Consider the following 17,796-nt stretch of genomic DNA (forward strand, 5'->3'; position numbering starts at 1 on the left):
AGCTTAATCTGTACAGACAACATGCGGTTCACCCCATTCCTCCTTCTAGCCGCATCGGTGGCTGCCATCCCCTCCGCATCGCAGTCCCCACAACCAACACCCTCCGTCACTCTCGACTACACAACCGTCATCCCAACAGCCGGAAATGCATCCCTAGGCTACTACAAATACCAAAACATCCGCTTCGCCACCGTCCCAACCGGCGACCTCCGCTTCGCGAAACCAGAATGGCCACCTGTTGAACAAGCGGTTAACGACGGCACCCTAGCCGACGCAGACGTCGACTGCGCGTCTACCGAGGACTGCTTATATCTTGATATCTGGGCACCTGCTAATACCCACGGGAAGAAGTTGCCAGTCGTGGTATGGTCATACGGCGGAGGTTTCACCAGCGGAAGCAAATCGGATAACACACCTGAGGGTTTGTTCGCTCTGAACAAAGAGTTTATCTTCGTCGCGTATAACTACCGTCTCGGAATTACCGGAAACGCCAACGGCCCTAGCCTTCTCCACGAAGGGGGGGCATCGAACGTCGCCCTCTACGACGCACAGCATGCCTTCCAGTGGGTGAGAAAATACATCGACGCGTTCGGCGGTGATCCCAACCGGATTACAGCAGTAGGCTTCTCAGCCGGTGCATCGCAGACCATCTTCCAGATGACCCGTTTCGCGGGACGCGCGGAGCAGTTGTACAATCAGGCTTATATCATGTCTCCTGGGTATGTGCCGGGTGCTGGACACCATCAGGCGGAAATGTTTTGGAGGAATGTTTCGAGGGCTGTGGGGTGTAACAGGGGGCATTTGGATTGTATGCGAAGTGTGGGGTTTGAGGAGTTGAGTGGTGCTGCGAGTGATGTGGTTGGGAAATATGATTACCAGCTGCAGCCGAGGGTTGATGGGGATTTTGTTGGTGATACTTGTACGTTCATGCCCTTGCTCCTGACCTGGTATGCTTCGTATTAACAACAACAGACGAAGCACAACTCTACCAAAACCGCTTCAACTTCACCGGTCCCCTCGTGATTACCCACGAGAAACATGAAAACAACAGCCAAGCCTGGCCCGGGGTCAGCACTACGTTCGACATCTTCAAGGAACTTCGCCTCTTTTTCCCGTCTATTACCGACGCTGTCGTCAGCAGATTACTAGAATTGTACCCAGAATCCGACTACACGAGCCCGGGACTGAGGTTCGCAGATATGAAGCAGTCGTTTGATATGACGGCGCATGATTATGCCCTGACGAGGGCGTTGAAAAACCAGACGTGGAATGGGATGGTTGACCTGGGGAAGGCGACGCATGGGACTGATCAGAGTTATTATTGTATGTCTTTCTTCAATGCTAAGTATGTTCATGCTAATGGCGAACAGGGTACAGCACGTACAGCCTCTCAGGTAACGGTACCACCAGCGGCTTTGGTAGTAGCTCGCCTATTAATCCAAGTGTTGCGGTATGTATCCTCTCCCAATCTATTACTTCAGTATATGCTAATGACGTGCAGAGGAAAATGCAGAAATACCTGCTCTCGTTCGTGCACACCGGCAACCCCAACACCATGTGGCCAAATGATAAAATCTACTGGCCTAAGTATGGCAGTAACGCGACCCAGATCGTGTTCAATTCGACCATGCACCTCGAGAAGGATGATTTGGCGAATGCGAAGAGCGAGTATTGGAACAAGGCGTTGTGGTATTAGTTGCCAACCACCATGCATTGACACTACTCTACTGTAAATATGAACTGTACACTATATTTAAACTGAAAAACGTTTTGATTTTGGATATTACCGTAATATATAGCCTCAGCAATCACAGCTTACTCGAAGGTCCCTTCGGCAACATGTGCAAATTCACCGGCGTCAACGCCTTGCCCTTAAGCAAATACCCCTCAATATTCTCCATGGCCAACTTCTCAAAGCCAACATGTGTATCAATCGTCCCACCAGCATTATGCGACATCATCATGACCTTGGGATGACTCGCCAGGCGCGGGTGCACATTCGGTTCGTTATCATGCACATCCAGTCCTGCCCCAGAGAGATGTCCACTATCAAGTGCTTGCAGAAGCGCCTCCTCGTCGACCAATGATCCACGCGCGATGTTAATAAACCGCGATCCCTTTTTGAACTTCTGCAGTCGCTCCGTTGTGATGAGTTTCTGGCCCGCGAAGGGCGTCGCAACGACAACGCAGTCCGAGTTCGCAAGCAAATCATCCAACTCCTTGAAAAACGTCGCCTGAACAGTCTTCTCCTGCTCGGGGCTCTTGCGGAACAAATCATTGTACTGGATCTTCATGCCAAACGCAGCGTAAGCCTTCTGCGCAATCATGAACCCGATCTGGCCCATCCCGATAATACCCAGTGAGCGGCCACGGGGGTTGTAGGCGGTTAAGGGAGAGTTCTGGTGTGCGTCGAGGAAGCGCGAGGGGTTGATTGAGTGTGCGGCCTGGTGCGACCAGGCGAAGTTGCGGAAGATAGCGAGGATGAGGAAGAGGGTCATGTCGGCGACGGATTCGGAGGATGCTGCTGCGCCGTTGCAGTAAATGATTCCTGTCGTTATTAGCTAACTGTATTTCCTCCATCATATAGGGAAAGAAGGCATACCATGTTTAGCAAAAATATCCACATCCGCCCAGTCATACCCAGCGCCCGCGGACGCCATGATCTTAACCGACTTCGGGAGAAGAGGAATCAACTCCGCATCCCATCTCCCCATCTCACCACCTGTATTCCAGAACGGACGAAAGACGGCATCGAAATCGCCCCAGCGATGCTCTTTCAAGGCACGGATGAATTCATCGCGTTGGCGCTCGGCAGCGGTAGGTTGGATGAGTTCGAATTCCGACGCGAAACGCTGGTAGACGTCGTGGTTGTATTTGATGTTGTCGCCGATGTGGAGGACGCGGAGTTTGGCCATTTTCAATTTTTGTTTAGACTTGATTTAGACTTGAACAATTCAATTAGTTTGTGTCGATGGTGCGGAATGGCTAGATATACCAGGTGTATGCGCCGTCAATTGCCGTCAAAGGCCGATTGCCGATGCAAATCCGACCACCGGGCAAGGAGTACCCCGGGGACATGGCCGGTCGCAATGCGGAGTAACATGCATTTCTGGTATACTGAGAAGGGATGTGAAACGGTGTGAGTGTGTTTGGCCAGTGTTGTTGTGGGAGTGTGGAGGAATGCGGGGATCCGGATCCCGAGATGGCCTCAGACTTGCCCGATTCGGAGATTGTCAACACGCATCGTTGCTAGTCTGGTTGGGAACGCAAGTTGCTGTGGAGTGAGCACTGTACTGTGTTCATTCGGGCAATATTACTCGATTGTGTCTGTTGGTTGTGTTTGTAAAATCTCATTGGCTAGCCACATATATATATATATATTACGGCTGTCCGATTGAATGATATGAAAAGTTCGAAACGAGCAATGGATTTAGCCATACGTAAACTAGAAATTGAGGGAGAGCAATTGAGCAACCATCACAATGATGAGTTCTGACCCAAATCCTTATGCGCTCGCTTCCACATGACTTGGTTGTTTTTCCTGAACCTCATTGTTCTTCCCAATACTGACGAACCCAAGGTCAGTATCTACCGATTCTGCATCACTTGATGACCCTCCAGAGCGATCATCTTCAAACAATCCTGCGGACCCCGTAGGAACAACGGTGGACTCATGAATATCGGACACTGAAAGGGTCTGCGGCCATGTAGGTCCCGGTTTCTGAGGACAAGTTGGTTCATCCTTGTCCTTGCACAAGCTCTCATTGACAGCCTTCAGGGTCTTATTCTCGTTGCTGAGCGATGAGATCTTCTTCGAATACACTGACACCATGCTTTCCACCATGAACCTGTCAAACATGGACTGGTTTCCAAAGCCCTGCAAAAAACCATACTGCTTCAAAAAGTCTCCGTTCGCTTCCACAGCACCCTCCAATTTTCCGCGTATATAATCAGGATACTCGGAGTTCAAAAGATGACTTTCAAATGTGGAGAAGGCTTCCTTGGCTAGGACCAGAATTTGTTGAATATCAACAGCATTGTCAAACGTCTTCATGTATCGCATGGCATGAGCCCTGAGGCCGGGCATGCCATATCCAACCCCCGTACAGTAGGCAAGGACGCCCCGCCTGTACTACATCCGCCGTTTTGCAATACCTTTTGAAGATGGATCATGAAGTGTTTGATAATCACCTGTACAGAGATAATGAACCACGGTATGGGCCATCTCCTCTCTAACCCGCAGTAGAACAAATTTGGTATTACCTGACTTCAAAAAGGAAGCAAGTGCTGGAACTTGCTCGGCAAAACATCGAGGAACTGTGTAACCCTGTTTTTCTTCACGGAAAAACAAAGTTACAGTTTTCGTATAGGGACTATCAAGACAGGACACAGGTCAGATGAACATGGGTCCGTGTGAATATGTGGGAATGAGTAGTTGATTGGGTGGTCGGTTGACTAGACCGGCCAGCTACCCTGGCCCCCTATGCCGCTATGAAGGTCAATATTGCTGGAAAGACCCCGTGGGGAAAGGACACTATAAGCTGCGAACACATCAGTTGAGAAGTCTGGTCCGATATGTGGAGAAAGGCGGGAAATTGGAAACCCATGACAACATCCCGGACAGCCTCCGCGAGCAGCTCTATGCCGAGGACAACGAGCGAAGCACAAAAACCATGCTAATGCTCCACCTAGATCGATGTGCCCTCCAATTAACACCACTGTGCTCCCCAATCAGGTATCACAACCGGTCGCAACTGGTACAAATGACCCAATCTCTTGTGATTTAATCGCGTCAAAGACTCCGGCGCCCGAACCGATTGAGATACCTGGTCTCCTTGATGTGGCAGTGGAGGAGTATAGTAAGTGGCAGCAATCACGGGTGAGTAGGGACAACCTCAAGGACGATATCTGCAAAGCGCGAGACTTGGCACTCGCCAATGGCCTTGATCTCCAGCAGATTCATTATGATCAAGACCCAGGATTTTTTATTAAGCAGGGGATTAGTGTGGGAGTAGCGCGCCGGTTCGTTTCTGAAATCACCCAGTGGGCGAAATCATACGCAAGTGTTTTTCAGGTTTGAATTCTGTAGCGATATCTAGAAAATGAATAAATAACACGAATATTTTGCGAAATGAATTATCAATAATACTGTATTCACCACTTGCCCCCTTTCGTTGAGATACACTAGGGGTCAGATCTGGCGAGTAGGGCGGCAAATATATATTAGCTTCATACCCGCATCGGAACACATTTTCTCTATCCGATTGGAATAGTGGAAAGAGGCATTGTCCATCACCAGAACGGATTTGGGCTCCGGCCACTTCCCGCAATGCCCTAGGAGCTCCTCGATGAAATCTTCGAAAACTGACCCCGTCGGTCGGGCCCCGAAACACGGATAGGTTGTGTAGATAACAGTCTCGAAGATCGGCATTCCGATCCCGCGCCTTTTGGCGAGAGGTCTTCTTGGACCATTTCTTGGAGATTAGCGCTCTCCTGATGCTGGAGGCTATTACGTATATGCCAAACTTATCCCATAGAAAAAGTGCCATCTCGTCGGGGTATAGTCCGGGCTTTTCCAGTAGATGGTCGCAGGGAGCCTCCAGCATTAGTGGCGTAATACTACGCGGTCGGCCTACTCGAATAGAGGGTGCTCTGGTATCACCGGACTGCCGCAGATTGCTGCGGATGGTGGTGATGGATCGCGGGCTGTATTCTGCGGCACCAGCGATCTGGGCCGTAGTCAGTGATTTGCTTAAAATCATATCGCGAATGAATTCTCGGGTGGAGGAGGAGAGATTTGGAGCCATTTTGTGCCGTGGGTGTTCGTCTCGTAGTGGGGGTCGAATGGAAGTCGCGACAGCTTCGGCGCTCGGGCGAAGATGCCAGCTGCAAGTGACGTACAATTCAACGCCTAGGTGTACAGTATTGGTCTTGTCAGGTACTTTACATACCCATTCTGACAGACGTTAATGATCTGCATTCTAGCCGAATGTAGCTTAGGTAGTTTCACCGTCGCCTTGGCGTTAGGGTTTGGGAGAGTTTCTCTCTGTAAAATGTGAAAGCCAATTTCGAATTTAGCTGTAGCTCCATGCACCACAGCGGCGATGTTTAGGGAAAAGATAAATGCGACAACCGTATTTGATAGTTTGAAGTACATTTTGGCTTAGCGAGGCTAGTCGATGGGAAATGTTTTTCTTCCAATATGGGTGGTGAAATATCCAGGCGGAACTGACGGATGTTTCGCTCCAGGATGCCACAAAGAAGACGATGCGGATGTTTTGCGTCCTAGTGGTCGCACATGCAGTGTCTTGTGAGATGCGTGCTTGAGCAGGCCATAAAATTTCGCAATTGGGATCTTGGAGTTCTTAAATCTATAGTAGCAACAGGCAGCAGTATAAGAGGGCAGCAAGCCCATCAATATGTCAGTCAAGCATGAATGTACTCTAAGGAATGCTTACTGTATATGTCTCTCTGGGGTCATCCACTGCCTCCACAATAAATCAGCGTTTATTAGTCTCCGTAGCAAGTTCAACCTAGATCAGGAAGCCCTCATATGCTTTTTCAAGACGCTCTCTCACATGTTGAACGGCTCCCACGAACCGGATTTACTCAACTCCAAACCGGTTCCATCTCCTTTAGCAAATTGCATTATTTTGCATGCTCTGATCCAAAGAATCATGCTGGTTCAGCAGGCGTTCAACCACCCATATACCGATGAGGATCATACCTTGCTCAATCGTCAAAAGGAAGCTATTAGGTAAGAACTCATATAATTATCTTCAATAACCCTAAATACTGAATTTGATTCTTCTATAGGAACGCTCTCCATACATGGACGTCTCAGTGGCAACGAGCACCTGAATCAAGTCTTGACCCCCGCAATCCCAACGGACCAGTCACTTTCACCTCCACGGCATTACTGGGACTTGCATATATTCGACTGGCTTTCAATATAGGCTCATGCAAAATCCTTAGAAGTCGAGACCCACAGCAAATTTCCGAGAGAATACTCCAGATGCCGCCTCTCCCTACCGGGCCTCATTTGCTTTCTGCAATATTGCATGCGACACATGCTCTGAGTATACCAGTCAAATTGGGTGTCAACTCTGTTTCCCGGAGCCATGCATTTGTTTGGAGTATTCAGCATTCATTATGTGGGTTGGAACTTGCAATATTCCTTAGTAAATGGCTTTTCTGTATATCCAATTGTCAGAAGACCCGGCCGCTTGATGGTATGTGTATTGTTGCCCCTAAAATTTGGAAATATGCTGATATTATTAGATCATGAGAGTTGCTTCATTAGCTGGATAGGGGATATAGTTGAAGAAGGAAGGACTTCGGGCGATGACGACCTATGGTCTAGGCCCATATTATCTTATAATTGTGTCTGCTTGGCATTCGCGGTTATAAAGCTATGGGCTAGACTGATAAGAGGGAATGAGCAGTGGGCGATACTAGGGGTAATCGGAGAGGGCCTGGATATATATGGTAATATTTGCGAGCAAAGGTTCGCCGCTTCTTTAGCAGAGAGCCAATGAACACATCAGTCCTTTTGCTCCAATTTATTCACGAAATTAGTTTTTAGGTACAAACTTCGATCTGAGCCGCAAGGCCTCTCCGTAGTGATATAGTACGTAAATCCCAACCACACATCCAATAGTTAGACCCGCTAACAAGCTGCATCCAGGGCCAACCCCTAGGTTTTCATAGAGTGGCCTCGAAAACACGACAGCCCCACACGCAAAAGCACTCCGGGTGAAATCAGTGGCAGCAAACACACTGGCTGCGTATTGTGGGTAGCACGCTGGAATATAGAGGAAGATACATTGCATCAAGATGAACACGCATGCTGGGTAGATGACGATTCCAATTGTCGGTACGATCCAATGGACATTTGGGTTTGCAGCCCATCCGAAAAGAAACAGGCCAATGGACGGTCCAAAGCATGCGAACAGAGCGGGAACTAACACGTCCTCCGGCTTTCGACCGCCTTTAGAGTTGGGGATGAAGATCTTGTAAATGTAGAGGTTATAAATCACGAATGAGATGAACGTCCCAACAACAATAGCCAGGAATGCCAACCCCATCTCTCCCAGATTGAACCCGTATACGCCCCGGTAGACGATTGGGAAAGCCTCAAAGAAGGAATAGTAGATGCCGTAGGTCAGAGATGTGTAGCAATTCAAAAACAGGATTGCCGGGTCAAGAAATGTGATCTTCGCGGGAATAAGCAGCGACTCTTGTACAACCGAGTAGAAAGAGAGGCCTCCTTGGGCGATATCCGCAGCAGTCTGATATTTATAGGATCTCCCAATCTCTGTCTTTCTCAAGCGCCGAGCACGTCGGTGAAGAATTGTGGCAGAGCTGGTTTCGGGCAACAACAAAAGCAGGACCAGAATGGGACCAGCGGCCATCAAAATCTCCCACATTGAGAACCGCCAGCCAAGCACTGGAATCGCAAAACCAGATGCCAGTACGCCGATAGCTGGAGCGCAGAAGACACAAAATACCCATGTTGTCATCGCATGCGGGAGCACGTCGGATGAGTACACGTCTGCTATTGAGGCGCCTCCTGTGGCCAAGCAGGGGCTTCCGAAAAATCCTTGAAGGAAACGCAGGAAGTAAAATCCAATTGCATTGGGTGCCAGTGCAGTAGGAATACTGACAATGCAGAAGAGAAAGAATGAGAGGACGTAGGGGAGGTTTCGTCCAATGCGAGGGATTTCACTCAGAGGGCTGAAGAAGAGAGGGCCGGCACCATATCCCAAGCTTCATTTCAGTTAGCCACACGCAATATTAACAGATGAATAAGGAATCGAATCTTTTGACATACACGTAAAGAGCAAGGCCAAGGGACGCTTCTGCGTTGTTCACGCCGAATTCTTCAATGAATGCATCCTCACTTGGGGTATAAATTGGCGCAGCCATATACACAACAAAGCTATAGATACCGATAACTAAGAGAATAAAGGCCTTTTTCAGTTGTGACCAGTTTTGGGGGTTTTCTTCGTCGTGGTCGGAGTGCCATTCGACCAGTATTGTCTTCTCGGCGTTAGATGCGAAGGTTGGTTGCCATTGGAGATCCTCTTCAGGATACTTCAACCAAGAAGGCCTCCAAAATTGGCGCAAACATTGTCCAAGAAAGCTGTCACGCAGACAGTGGAGATGCATTTAAGAAATCGAGAAGCTGGTATGAGGGTTAGAAAAGAAAGAATGCAGGTCTCCAGCAAGACTGACTTACTGGCTGGTCATCACACTGATCTGAATTGCAATGCTCGAACAAGATTCGATATCTCGGTCATTTTATACCGAATCTCTGCTGCATTATTAATTCTAGTGGGAGATTTGTCACTTCTGGTTGCTAAGAAGAAAAGAAAGTCTCCGAACCAGTGTGGAGGTGGCCGTTGGAGATGGTTGAATTATTTAGACCGTCATGAAAATATCTCCACGCAGAGGATTTTTCAGGCATCATCGCTAAAGAAAAAGACTAGAAACTGTTTACTTATTTTCACATATTTTGTGTGTGATGTATGGATTACATGAAGGCTTTGTTACTACCAGTAGACTTTTTCCATGACACCCGGGCAACTCAAAACTATACGTGCAGGGGATTTAAGGTATGACCAGGGAACCCAAGAGCTGCCTTGCAGTTCTTTCTTTATTCATATTTGCGATAGGTTTCTTTAAATACATTTAAATACTCCAAAGTCTCCTTTTAGCTTCTCATTCATGTTTGATAGCCTCGACCTCAATCTCAATCTTCATCGCCGGAAACGCCAATCGAGGCACAGTAATCAAAGTCCAAATAGGACGATGGTCAGGAAGGCGTTCCTTCAACTTCTGCACACATTAATCGAACGAGGAATCGATGTCAACATGGTACGAGCGGATCGAATAGACATCTTCCCATCCGCGCAGCCCTGTCGCCCGGAGAACTTTGTCCACGTTTGCAAAAGCGAGATCCACTTGGCCATTGATGTTTTTGGCGTCCAAATCACCAGTCTCAGTCCACCCTCCTTGTCCGGCGCATTTGACGATATTTCCAAGGACCACCGCTTGGGAGTAGTGGCATAGATCGCTGTGTTTTTGGCCAGCGCCTTCTTCGTTGATGTAGGTAAGAGAGGACATAGTGATGGCAAGAGATATATAGTTCAAATATAGAAGATGTGGGCGACGGAGCTGTTGCGGGCTGCGGTTATGGCGGTTTTGTGTGCCTACAGACACCACGGATCAGTATTGTATTGTATGAATAGATTCTGGATGAAGGGACAGTCTCTCCAGAACAATGTCTTTTGCCGTGTGGAAAAGATTCTCCGCACTCCGCCCGCTCTAATTTATAATGAGCTCCAACAGCCATCATGGCCAGGATAAGTTCTGGAATGCGATCGGTCAAGTAAAATGTGGGAATGTGAATGCATGGGACGTGTGTGTGAAAGCCCTGGAAAAAGAACGTCAAATACCTGGTCAGTGTATGCCGCGAGGGCAGGGTGAATGAAGTCATATCAGGACGAAAATCTTGCAATGTCGTTATAAGGTATAGTCGTGCCTCTGTCACTATTAATGAAGCTATTTTGCATCGGGAATGCGAGTGCTCTGCAGGATTAGTTCAAAATGCCATACTTCTCGCTACCGAGGACACCATATCGTTGACCATACCAAATTCGGGAATTGAAGCCAGCACCTGCCCTGGGTTGGGCACATATGGAAGCCGACTTCGAGTCGGCCCATAATGGCTTGTATCACTTGCACGAGTAACCGGTTGTCGCAGTGGTTCATTTTGGGACACGCTGTCACATCCAGGAGCATCATTTTCAAGCAAGCTAGGGTCAATAGGTGCCCATTCCATTGGAAAGCCGAGCGAATCTAAGAACCTTGTAAAGTCCTGAAAATGATTTGATCCTCTGGGTGTGAACGGAACGGGGCTTTCTACTGGCACGTCAATTATTACTCTTCCAAAGAAGCACTGCAACAGCCCTACTTCCAGAGAACTCACGTCCTTCGGAATAACCAAAACCCTCGAAGTCCCCAAAACCGGGTGACGAGGCATACACGCCGGGATGGTGTTGATTATCCCCGTAGATGGGTGAAATCTGATCCGGTATAGTGATTTGTTGCGGCTTCGATGCCTCTCCAATCTCTACTATCGGCCCGGGGCTGATTTCCTGGGTTCCTGGCGGCTCGGGGCCACAATTCCCCTGGAAATTAGCCACTTCAGACGGACTAGAATGGCAAATACGTTCATGGCGCTTGAGGAGGTCCCTTCGAGTAAATGACGCTCCACAATGACAGACAAATGGCTTTTCCTTGGTATCTGTCGGATGATCATAAGTATGCAATTTTAGCACGCAATCATAAGAGCAAAAGATCGTACGAATCCGCATATGCCTGTCCAAATGCTCCGTACGTCTAAAGCGCCGGCCACAGTGCATGCATGCGTGTTTCTTGTCCTTCGCGGTCGACGGGGCATTCTTCTCCAACCTGGTTCTAGTGACAACAAAGGGCGAGGTCATTGTGGATGCCGCATTCAGATACCGCAATTCCCTCCCTGTACTTGGAGAGATCAGGGGAGAAAATGCCATGAAAAGCAAACATCGAGGAGCGATGGAGGTGGTCAAGGAGTTGGAGACCTCCTTTTTACCGGATTCGGCATGGCGCTGACTAAGCTACTCCAACAAAATGTAGCTTCTTAGAAAGCTCCGTAGCACATTCTTGAACACATATATATATATCTCTATCCGTCCTTTCATACTTGCATTTATTGTGAGAGAACAGACGTCAATACCTATTCGGTGCCATTATCCAACCATGACCAAGCTTTTTGAACCCTTACAGATCGGCAATGTGGCCCTCAAGCACCGCATCGTCATGGCACCGCTTACCCGGTTTCGCGCGGACGACGAGCACGTACAGCTGCCGATGGCGATGGAATACTACTGCCAGCGCGCCTCTGTGCCTGGGACCCTGATCATCGCCGAATCCTCTATCATCTCCCCGAGTCATGGTGGTGTGTCGAACATGCCCGGTATGTGGAACGAAAAGCAGGTGAAAGGGTGGAAGAGGGTGGTTGATGCTGTCCATGCGCGTGGATGTTACATGTTCTGCCAGTTGCTGGCACCAGGTCGTGCGGCGGACCAGGCAACATTGCAGCGAGAGGCCGGTCATGGCATTTTGTCCTCTAGCCCGGTTCCATTGACAGACCTTGCCTGCGTCCCGAACGCCATGTCGGAGGACCAGATCCAGGCCGCCATTGTAGACTATGCAAATGCAGCGAGAAATGCTATACGCGCTGGTTTTGATGGCGTGGAAATCCACGGAGGAAATGGATATCTGCTCGATCAGTTTCTCCAGGATACCTGCAACAGACGAAGAGATCGATGGGGGGGTAGTATCGAAAATAGAGCGCGATTGGGCATTGAAGTCGCCACGGCAATTGCAAACGAAATTGGCGCCCAGAAACTGGGGTACCGGATCAGCCCCTGGAGTAGTTTCCAGGGAATGCGAATGGCTGATCCAATTCCTCAGTTTACATACCTGGTCCAGGAACTCAGGGATCTCAAGCTGGGATATCTCCACGTGATCGAATCTCGAGTGAACAACAACGTGGATATCGAAAAGACAGAGGGGATCGAATTTGTCTTGCATACCTGGGGAAAGGACACTCCCGTTCTACTGGCTGGTGGATTTACTCCTGAATCTGCAGAGAAGGCAGACAGCGACTATCCAAACAACGAAGTTGCGGTCGTATTTGGCAGGCACTTTTTGGCAAACCCAGACCTCCCGTTTCGCATTCAAAATGGACTCGGATTGACCAAATACGACAGATCCAGCTTTTACACCCCGAAGTCTGCAACGGGATATACCGATTATCCGTTCAGCCAGGAATTCCTTGCTTCGAAGTCATAATAGGGGTAGATTAGGTATGGAACAGATAATGCGAAAGGGATGAAACGGCATGTAAAGTAAGCAAAATGGTCTGATAATTAGCTTGTGCTATCATAAATAACAAGTTGATTAGGTTGATACAGCACGAGTGGTGTCAGTGTTCTTCTCTATTTCTTGGGCTCTTTATATGTTTCGACAGACATGTTAAACAATAATGTAGCGAGTAATGACCCCAATAGTCTTCTGAAGCGCCTGCACCTGGCCTTGGGTGTCTTTATGCCGACCCCTTTCTTTTTAATTAGCCTCAAACAACTCATTGATGGCCACTTCCTTCTTCTTAGTTTACACCTGTGCTTCATCAACGCGCTTCATCACGCTGTAGTGGCTGTGGGACTGTTGGACATACAATACAAAGCTGCCCTAGTAAATAGCTAGTTATTTTGTCTGTTATATATTTTAATTTAATGGTGTTAGTGGTTGCAAAGCTTCAAATTCGTGGTGGTAGCGGAGGAAGTGGACGGCTCGGCCGTGGATTACGTTAACTAGTTATTGGTCAAGCATGCTTTTAATAAGCAAGGAAAGTGGGATCCATGTCCGACAGAACCTCTACTAGTATGGGAGTAATTTGGGGGGGTTTCGTCATTGGAGACCCTTCCCCATGTCTCCAAAAAGTATGTATACATGTAACCGCCATCTTTCCCTTTCTCTCTCAAGCCACCCAAAATCTAAGTAAAAATGACAAGCACCATCACAATCATCCTTTCCCCCTACCACACCGGCCTACGCGACCACCGCGTAGGCAACGGACCACACCGGATCCTCTCCCAGGGCCTAATCCCAGCCCTGGAACAACTCGACCTCACCATCGAAATACACGAGATCCCACTAGTCGACGACTTCGAAGGCGAGATCGGCCGCAGCTTCGAAGTCATGCGGCGCACGTCTCAGGCCGTTACTGAGATTGTAGCCAGGGGGTCATATCCGTTGATTCTGTCGGGGAATTGCATGGCCACGCCCGCTGTTGCTTGCGGATTACAGAACCACAATCAGAACGAGGAACTAGGATTTAACACCATTTCAATGACCGAACTATATATCCCAAATAGCGATGAACTTGAATATACCGTTCACCAAATAACTCCCGGTGTACTACCCTCAACATCTTCCCACTTTTTCCAGATACGAGCGCCCTCTCCAAGCCTCAAATTCTACCACTCTCTAAATCCTCGCAGCTCATAATGATCCCTCCATTAACCCAACTCCTACTCTAGATCCCCGCCAAGCCGGCAGAGGAATAAGGTTATCGACTCCCGGCGCTAATGCAACCCAGCGGGTCTCAACGTCATCGAGCACTGACTTAAAAAAACCAATCCCCTCGATTTCTTAATTTTTCAATTAAACAACTTCAAAACTGATAACTGCAAAATGCACATCCTATCTCTTTTATGTGTGACATTGGGTCTCTGCGGGAAGCTTCTCGCTGTACCCACGAACACCAATCCAACCAATGGATGCGATATCTCGAACGAAACCATTCACGAGCTCCGTGCACAGCTTATTCCGCTTGAATTTCAGCCATCGGAGAACGATGAGAAACATAGCGATGTTTCAGACAATATTATCTCGATTTCCAAAGTGGACTGCGACTTACGGTCCGAAACCGAGCCATCCGACTCATCCGTCTTCTGTCTGAGAGCCGATTCTGCGATTGGCGATATCTTACAACCTTCCTACGAAACCGAGAGTACGCCTTTCGTCTCGCGGATTAGAAATAAGACGGTAACCTGCGGCATCATCGAATCTGACTCCGACATGGACTCCGAGGATATCAAGCTGCGCTGTTCGTCCGTTGACAGTCCACGGAGTTTTACGGACCGTCCCTGGGTATCGAAGCTCTTGATCTTCGCGGTTTTCTGGGCAACTGGCTGTACTATTCGGAAGGCTTGGGTGGACAGACGTGATCGCAGAGCTTCAAAGCAGAAGCAAGTTGCGCCGTGTCCTGAGATGAGCATGTCGGAGAAGGGTTCTGTGACGTCTATTGAGGATGTGGATGAATTTGATGATAGCAATTATCCGATGGGTTAGGCGACTATCTGAGTGACTGATGAGCCGGTGGTTACTTGGTTTTGGCGAAGGGAATTGGTGTCGGAGTATCTATATAATGGTATACGTCTACAGTGGAGAGGAGGTATGAAAGTACAATTGTAACTAGTTACATCTATAACGCTAATAATACAACATCTAAACCACCTAAGGCAAATCCTCATATCCAAACTCCCTCCCCAATCTCTCATCCCCCTTCCCACCAAAATACTTCATCCTCTCCCTAACAAACGCCGCATACAAACTACACGACGTAAACACAGCGATAAAACTCATCAAAACAGGCCACTGGAACTGATCTGGTCGTGAGAAGAAGATCGTCGTGGAGTAGGAAAGCAATTCGAATGTGTTGTGCCATGATGCTTCTGTCGAGGAGAACGAGCCTCTGTTTTCTGGTTCGACTCCCTACACACTGTTAGTTATGGACGGTAACAGGAAGGAAAGAAACGAACCTCCTGCACGAAAATCTGCGCGCTAAGACTAAACCCCCACATTCCTACGCGGCTGAGTACCGTACCAGCCACAAGCCCAGTAGCAGCTACGATCTCCGGCCTGACCACAAAAAAAGCCCCAGCAGCCCCAGCCAATGCCACCGTCTGCCAACTCAATAACCACATACCCGCCCCCAAAGCCCCAATCCTCGACATAAGGAGTGGTCCAACCCACGTCGCTGATATCTCAACTGCAACAGATGCACTTCTTGCAATTGCAACATGATATGAGTTATACCCCACGGAGAGGAGGTATGCGACCATGCGGCCTGAGAAGGAGAGGACGGTGAAGTTTAGTAGGGCGACGGCGAAGGAGGGTAGGAAGACACTGTGTTGGAAGTAGCGTGTTGATCCGCAAATGGCTTCGAAGAGGAATTGTTTGGTTGACCAGCGGTTGATCTGGTGGCCGGTTGTTATTGATGTTTGTTCGTTTGTGGGGAGTGGGGGTTGTTTTGGGGTTTGGAGAGATGGGACCATTTGGTAGACCTGCGGTGTGTTAGTATTTTCTGGATACATGGGCTGGAGGACTCACACGTTCAATGGCGTAGTATTCCAAAAATATGGACAAGATGTTCATCGCAAAGTTAACCACGATTGCAATTTCTGTCGAGAACCCGTCAATCATCGCTATGACGAACGGTCCTACTAGTTTACAGATAAGGTCTATGCGACGCATTTCCGCATTGAGGACTGTACAATGTTAGTCAATTATTCAAAATCTAAGCCATATTCAACTCACTTTCTAGGGCCTCCGCACCATCCATAGCAACCACAACAACCTATTACGTTGTAAGTATGGGCCATAAGGAAGAGGACATATGCACAAACCCAATCCCTCTCAACGGATATAGTATTCATAATATCGCAAAGCTTCTCCACGCAGGCGAATAGAGAAAGCAACCCTAGCAGCCATAGTTCAAGATCCGGCACTGTCCTCCCCGTAGCCAGCAACCAGAACACCACACAAGAAGCCGCCACAGCCAGTCTTTGAAAAACTGCATCCGTCAGACCCCGACTCCCAAGCAATATGCTGATAATAGGAAAGCATACCAATAGAAACTCTCACAACACGCAACCGATCCCTTGTATCAATATACCACCCCACAGCCTGCGAGAACAAAATCGCCGAAGCCCCACGCGCCAACGCATAAACAGACATAGGCAGCAGCGTATTCGGGAAGATAGATGCCAGGTACAGAACGGACCCGAACTCGAAGACGCGCGAGTTCCATGTTGATAGGAAGTGCGATATGTAGAGACGGCGTGCTATGGAGGAGTTTGTGGGTTCGTTTGTGGCGGTCATGGCGTCACAATTGATAACACGGCACTTTCATGCAAGAGTACAGCAAGCTGAGCGAAGGAATATACACGAACTACCCCATTGGACAGGGACAGGGATAGCAGCTCAGCACAGGTCAAGCTTCGGGACGGGAAGGCCGAGATGAACTGACATTGGACCTGTTAGGGCTTGGCATGTCGGCAAATCGAGCTCGGCAAGCATAGACGATTGTATATCGCAGTCTCAACCAATTGGCCAGAATATATGCAATTCCGGGATGTCAATCGGGGAGAAAATTCGAAATAAACAGAAACGTTGGGAATGTTTCTTGGCAGGCACGTTTCCAGTTGCGGAATGTACGAGATGATCCGACTAAACAGAACATGTTTTTTATTCTCTATTAATGGTAGTTTGAAGATAATAGCTATAGCAATCTACTGAGTATATGCTCAGGAACAGTCAAACTCAACGCTGCAGATTGATGCGCGTAAACCACGCCAACCCCAATCAGGTCTAAGTCAATTCAATTTCGCCGCCTATAGGCGGTGACAGGCTGCCACATACTGCCGGCCATATTCTATTGGACTATAGATGCCATTGCCGTCCTGGTCTTCGCACGAATTCGCCGCAGATGGGAAACCCGGCCCGACACCACGCAGCATTGCTGCATTACTCCCTGTTTCTGTTTCCTGAAAGACATATCTTGCTATACTGTTCGGGGAGCGGGGTCCGAGCTCATTGGGACACCAGGGGGCCGGGAAGATGCTTAGTGATGTGTGGGTGTTTGATATTGAGGGTAAGACGTGGGAGGAGGTTGATGTTATGGGTGGTGTGCCTGATGCGAGGGGGTGGTTTGATGCTGATATTTTTGGGGAGGATGCGATTGTCGTGCAGGGTGGATTGGGAGAGGATAATGTGCGGTTGAGGGATTGTGGACTGGAGTTTGAAGATTAGTTCTTTGAGAGGTCACAGAGAGCAGGAAGAGGTACCAAAAAAGCCAAAAATGATTAGATTAGCTGTTTCCTAAAAAGACATACCACA

The 17,796-nt window shown here is 48.6% G+C and overlaps 11 protein-coding genes across 11 annotated transcripts; 5 read left to right on the forward strand and 6 right to left on the reverse strand.

Annotated features, from left to right (window-relative positions):
- The first annotated feature begins 14 nt into the window (after positions 1–14).
- On the forward strand, positions 15–1,749 carry ASPGLDRAFT_1096119 (uncharacterized protein). Its single transcript, XM_022539559.1, has 4 exons — positions 15–919; positions 973–1,323; positions 1,371–1,450; positions 1,502–1,749. The coding sequence occupies exons 1-4, from the start codon at positions 22–24 to the stop codon at positions 1,694–1,696; spliced, it is 1,524 nt and encodes a 507-aa protein (XP_022395518.1). The 5' UTR covers positions 15–21; the 3' UTR covers positions 1,697–1,749.
- Positions 1,750–1,808: 59 nt separating this feature from the next.
- On the reverse strand, positions 1,809–2,915 carry ASPGLDRAFT_138039 (D-mandelate dehydrogenase-like dehydrogenase; the record flags this gene model as incomplete). Its single annotated transcript, XM_022541578.1, has 2 exons — positions 1,809–2,548; positions 2,603–2,915. 2 exons carry the CDS (start codon positions 2,913–2,915, stop codon positions 1,809–1,811), a joined length of 1,053 nt encoding a protein of 350 aa, XP_022395519.1.
- A 590-nt stretch (positions 2,916–3,505) lies between these two features.
- ASPGLDRAFT_86247 (uncharacterized protein) lies at positions 3,506–4,124 on the reverse strand (the record flags this gene model as incomplete). The annotated part of the gene is made up of 1 exon (XM_022550373.1): positions 3,506–4,124. Exon 1 carries the CDS (start codon positions 4,085–4,087, stop codon positions 3,506–3,508), a length of 582 nt encoding a protein of 193 aa, XP_022395520.1. The 5' UTR covers positions 4,088–4,124.
- Positions 4,125–6,419: 2,295 nt separating this feature from the next.
- Positions 6,420–7,538, forward strand: ASPGLDRAFT_138064 (uncharacterized protein; the record flags this gene model as incomplete). The annotated part of the gene is made up of 3 exons (XM_022541581.1): positions 6,420–6,757; positions 6,817–7,232; positions 7,282–7,538. 3 exons carry the CDS (start codon positions 6,420–6,422, stop codon positions 7,536–7,538), a joined length of 1,011 nt encoding a protein of 336 aa, XP_022395521.1.
- Positions 7,539–7,574: 36 nt separating this feature from the next.
- Positions 7,575–9,171, reverse strand: ASPGLDRAFT_1508266 (MFS transporter; the record flags this gene model as incomplete). Its single annotated transcript, XM_022542190.1, has 2 exons — positions 7,575–8,769; positions 8,834–9,171. The coding sequence occupies 2 exons, from the start codon at positions 9,169–9,171 to the stop codon at positions 7,575–7,577; spliced, it is 1,533 nt and encodes a 510-aa protein (XP_022395522.1).
- A 531-nt stretch (positions 9,172–9,702) lies between these two features.
- Positions 9,703–10,162, reverse strand: ASPGLDRAFT_53260 (uncharacterized protein). Its single transcript, XM_022547930.1, has one exon. It carries the CDS (start codon positions 10,126–10,128, stop codon positions 9,850–9,852), a length of 279 nt encoding a protein of 92 aa, XP_022395523.1. The 5' UTR covers positions 10,129–10,162; the 3' UTR covers positions 9,703–9,849.
- ASPGLDRAFT_1096179 (C2H2-type zinc finger protein) lies at positions 10,135–11,556 on the reverse strand. The gene is made up of 5 exons (XM_022539560.1): positions 11,372–11,556; positions 10,979–11,311; positions 10,657–10,926; positions 10,547–10,593; positions 10,135–10,438 (listed from the first exon to the last, which is right to left on the reverse strand). The coding sequence occupies exons 1-5, from the start codon at positions 11,508–11,510 to the stop codon at positions 10,196–10,198; spliced, it is 1,032 nt and encodes a 343-aa protein (XP_022395524.1). The 5' UTR covers positions 11,511–11,556; the 3' UTR covers positions 10,135–10,195.
- Positions 11,557–11,892: 336 nt separating this feature from the next.
- Positions 11,893–13,058, forward strand: ASPGLDRAFT_53261 (uncharacterized protein). The gene is made up of 2 exons (XM_022547931.1): positions 11,893–12,959; positions 13,016–13,058. The coding sequence occupies exon 1, from the start codon at positions 11,917–11,919 to the stop codon at positions 12,901–12,903; it is 987 nt and encodes a 328-aa protein (XP_022395525.1). The 5' UTR covers positions 11,893–11,916; the 3' UTR covers positions 12,904–12,959; positions 13,016–13,058.
- Positions 13,059–13,540: 482 nt separating this feature from the next.
- Positions 13,541–14,121, forward strand: ASPGLDRAFT_86250 (uncharacterized protein; the record flags this gene model as incomplete). Its single annotated transcript, XM_022550374.1, has 2 exons — positions 13,541–13,553; positions 13,682–14,121. 2 exons carry the CDS (start codon positions 13,541–13,543, stop codon positions 14,119–14,121), a joined length of 453 nt encoding a protein of 150 aa, XP_022395526.1.
- A 928-nt stretch (positions 14,122–15,049) lies between these two features.
- On the reverse strand, positions 15,050–16,858 carry ASPGLDRAFT_1096207 (uncharacterized protein). The gene is made up of 6 exons (XM_022539561.1): positions 16,527–16,858; positions 16,305–16,471; positions 16,216–16,255; positions 16,009–16,166; positions 15,438–15,962; positions 15,050–15,390 (listed from the first exon to the last, which is right to left on the reverse strand). Exons 1-6 carry the CDS (start codon positions 16,777–16,779, stop codon positions 15,133–15,135), a joined length of 1,401 nt encoding a protein of 466 aa, XP_022395527.1. The 5' UTR covers positions 16,780–16,858; the 3' UTR covers positions 15,050–15,132.
- Positions 16,859–17,346: 488 nt separating this feature from the next.
- On the forward strand, positions 17,347–17,709 carry ASPGLDRAFT_40436 (Kelch repeat protein; the record flags this gene model as incomplete). Its single annotated transcript, XM_022545219.1, has 2 exons — positions 17,347–17,439; positions 17,506–17,709. The coding sequence occupies 2 exons, from the start codon at positions 17,347–17,349 to the stop codon at positions 17,707–17,709; spliced, it is 297 nt and encodes a 98-aa protein (XP_022395528.1).
- Positions 17,710–17,796: the final 87 nt, after the last annotated feature.

Source organism: Aspergillus glaucus, assembly GCF_001890805.1.
Source record: "Aspergillus glaucus CBS 516.65 unplaced genomic scaffold ASPGLscaffold_39, whole genome shotgun sequence".
NCBI classification, from domain to species: Eukaryota; Fungi; Ascomycota; class Eurotiomycetes; order Eurotiales; family Aspergillaceae; genus Aspergillus; species Aspergillus glaucus.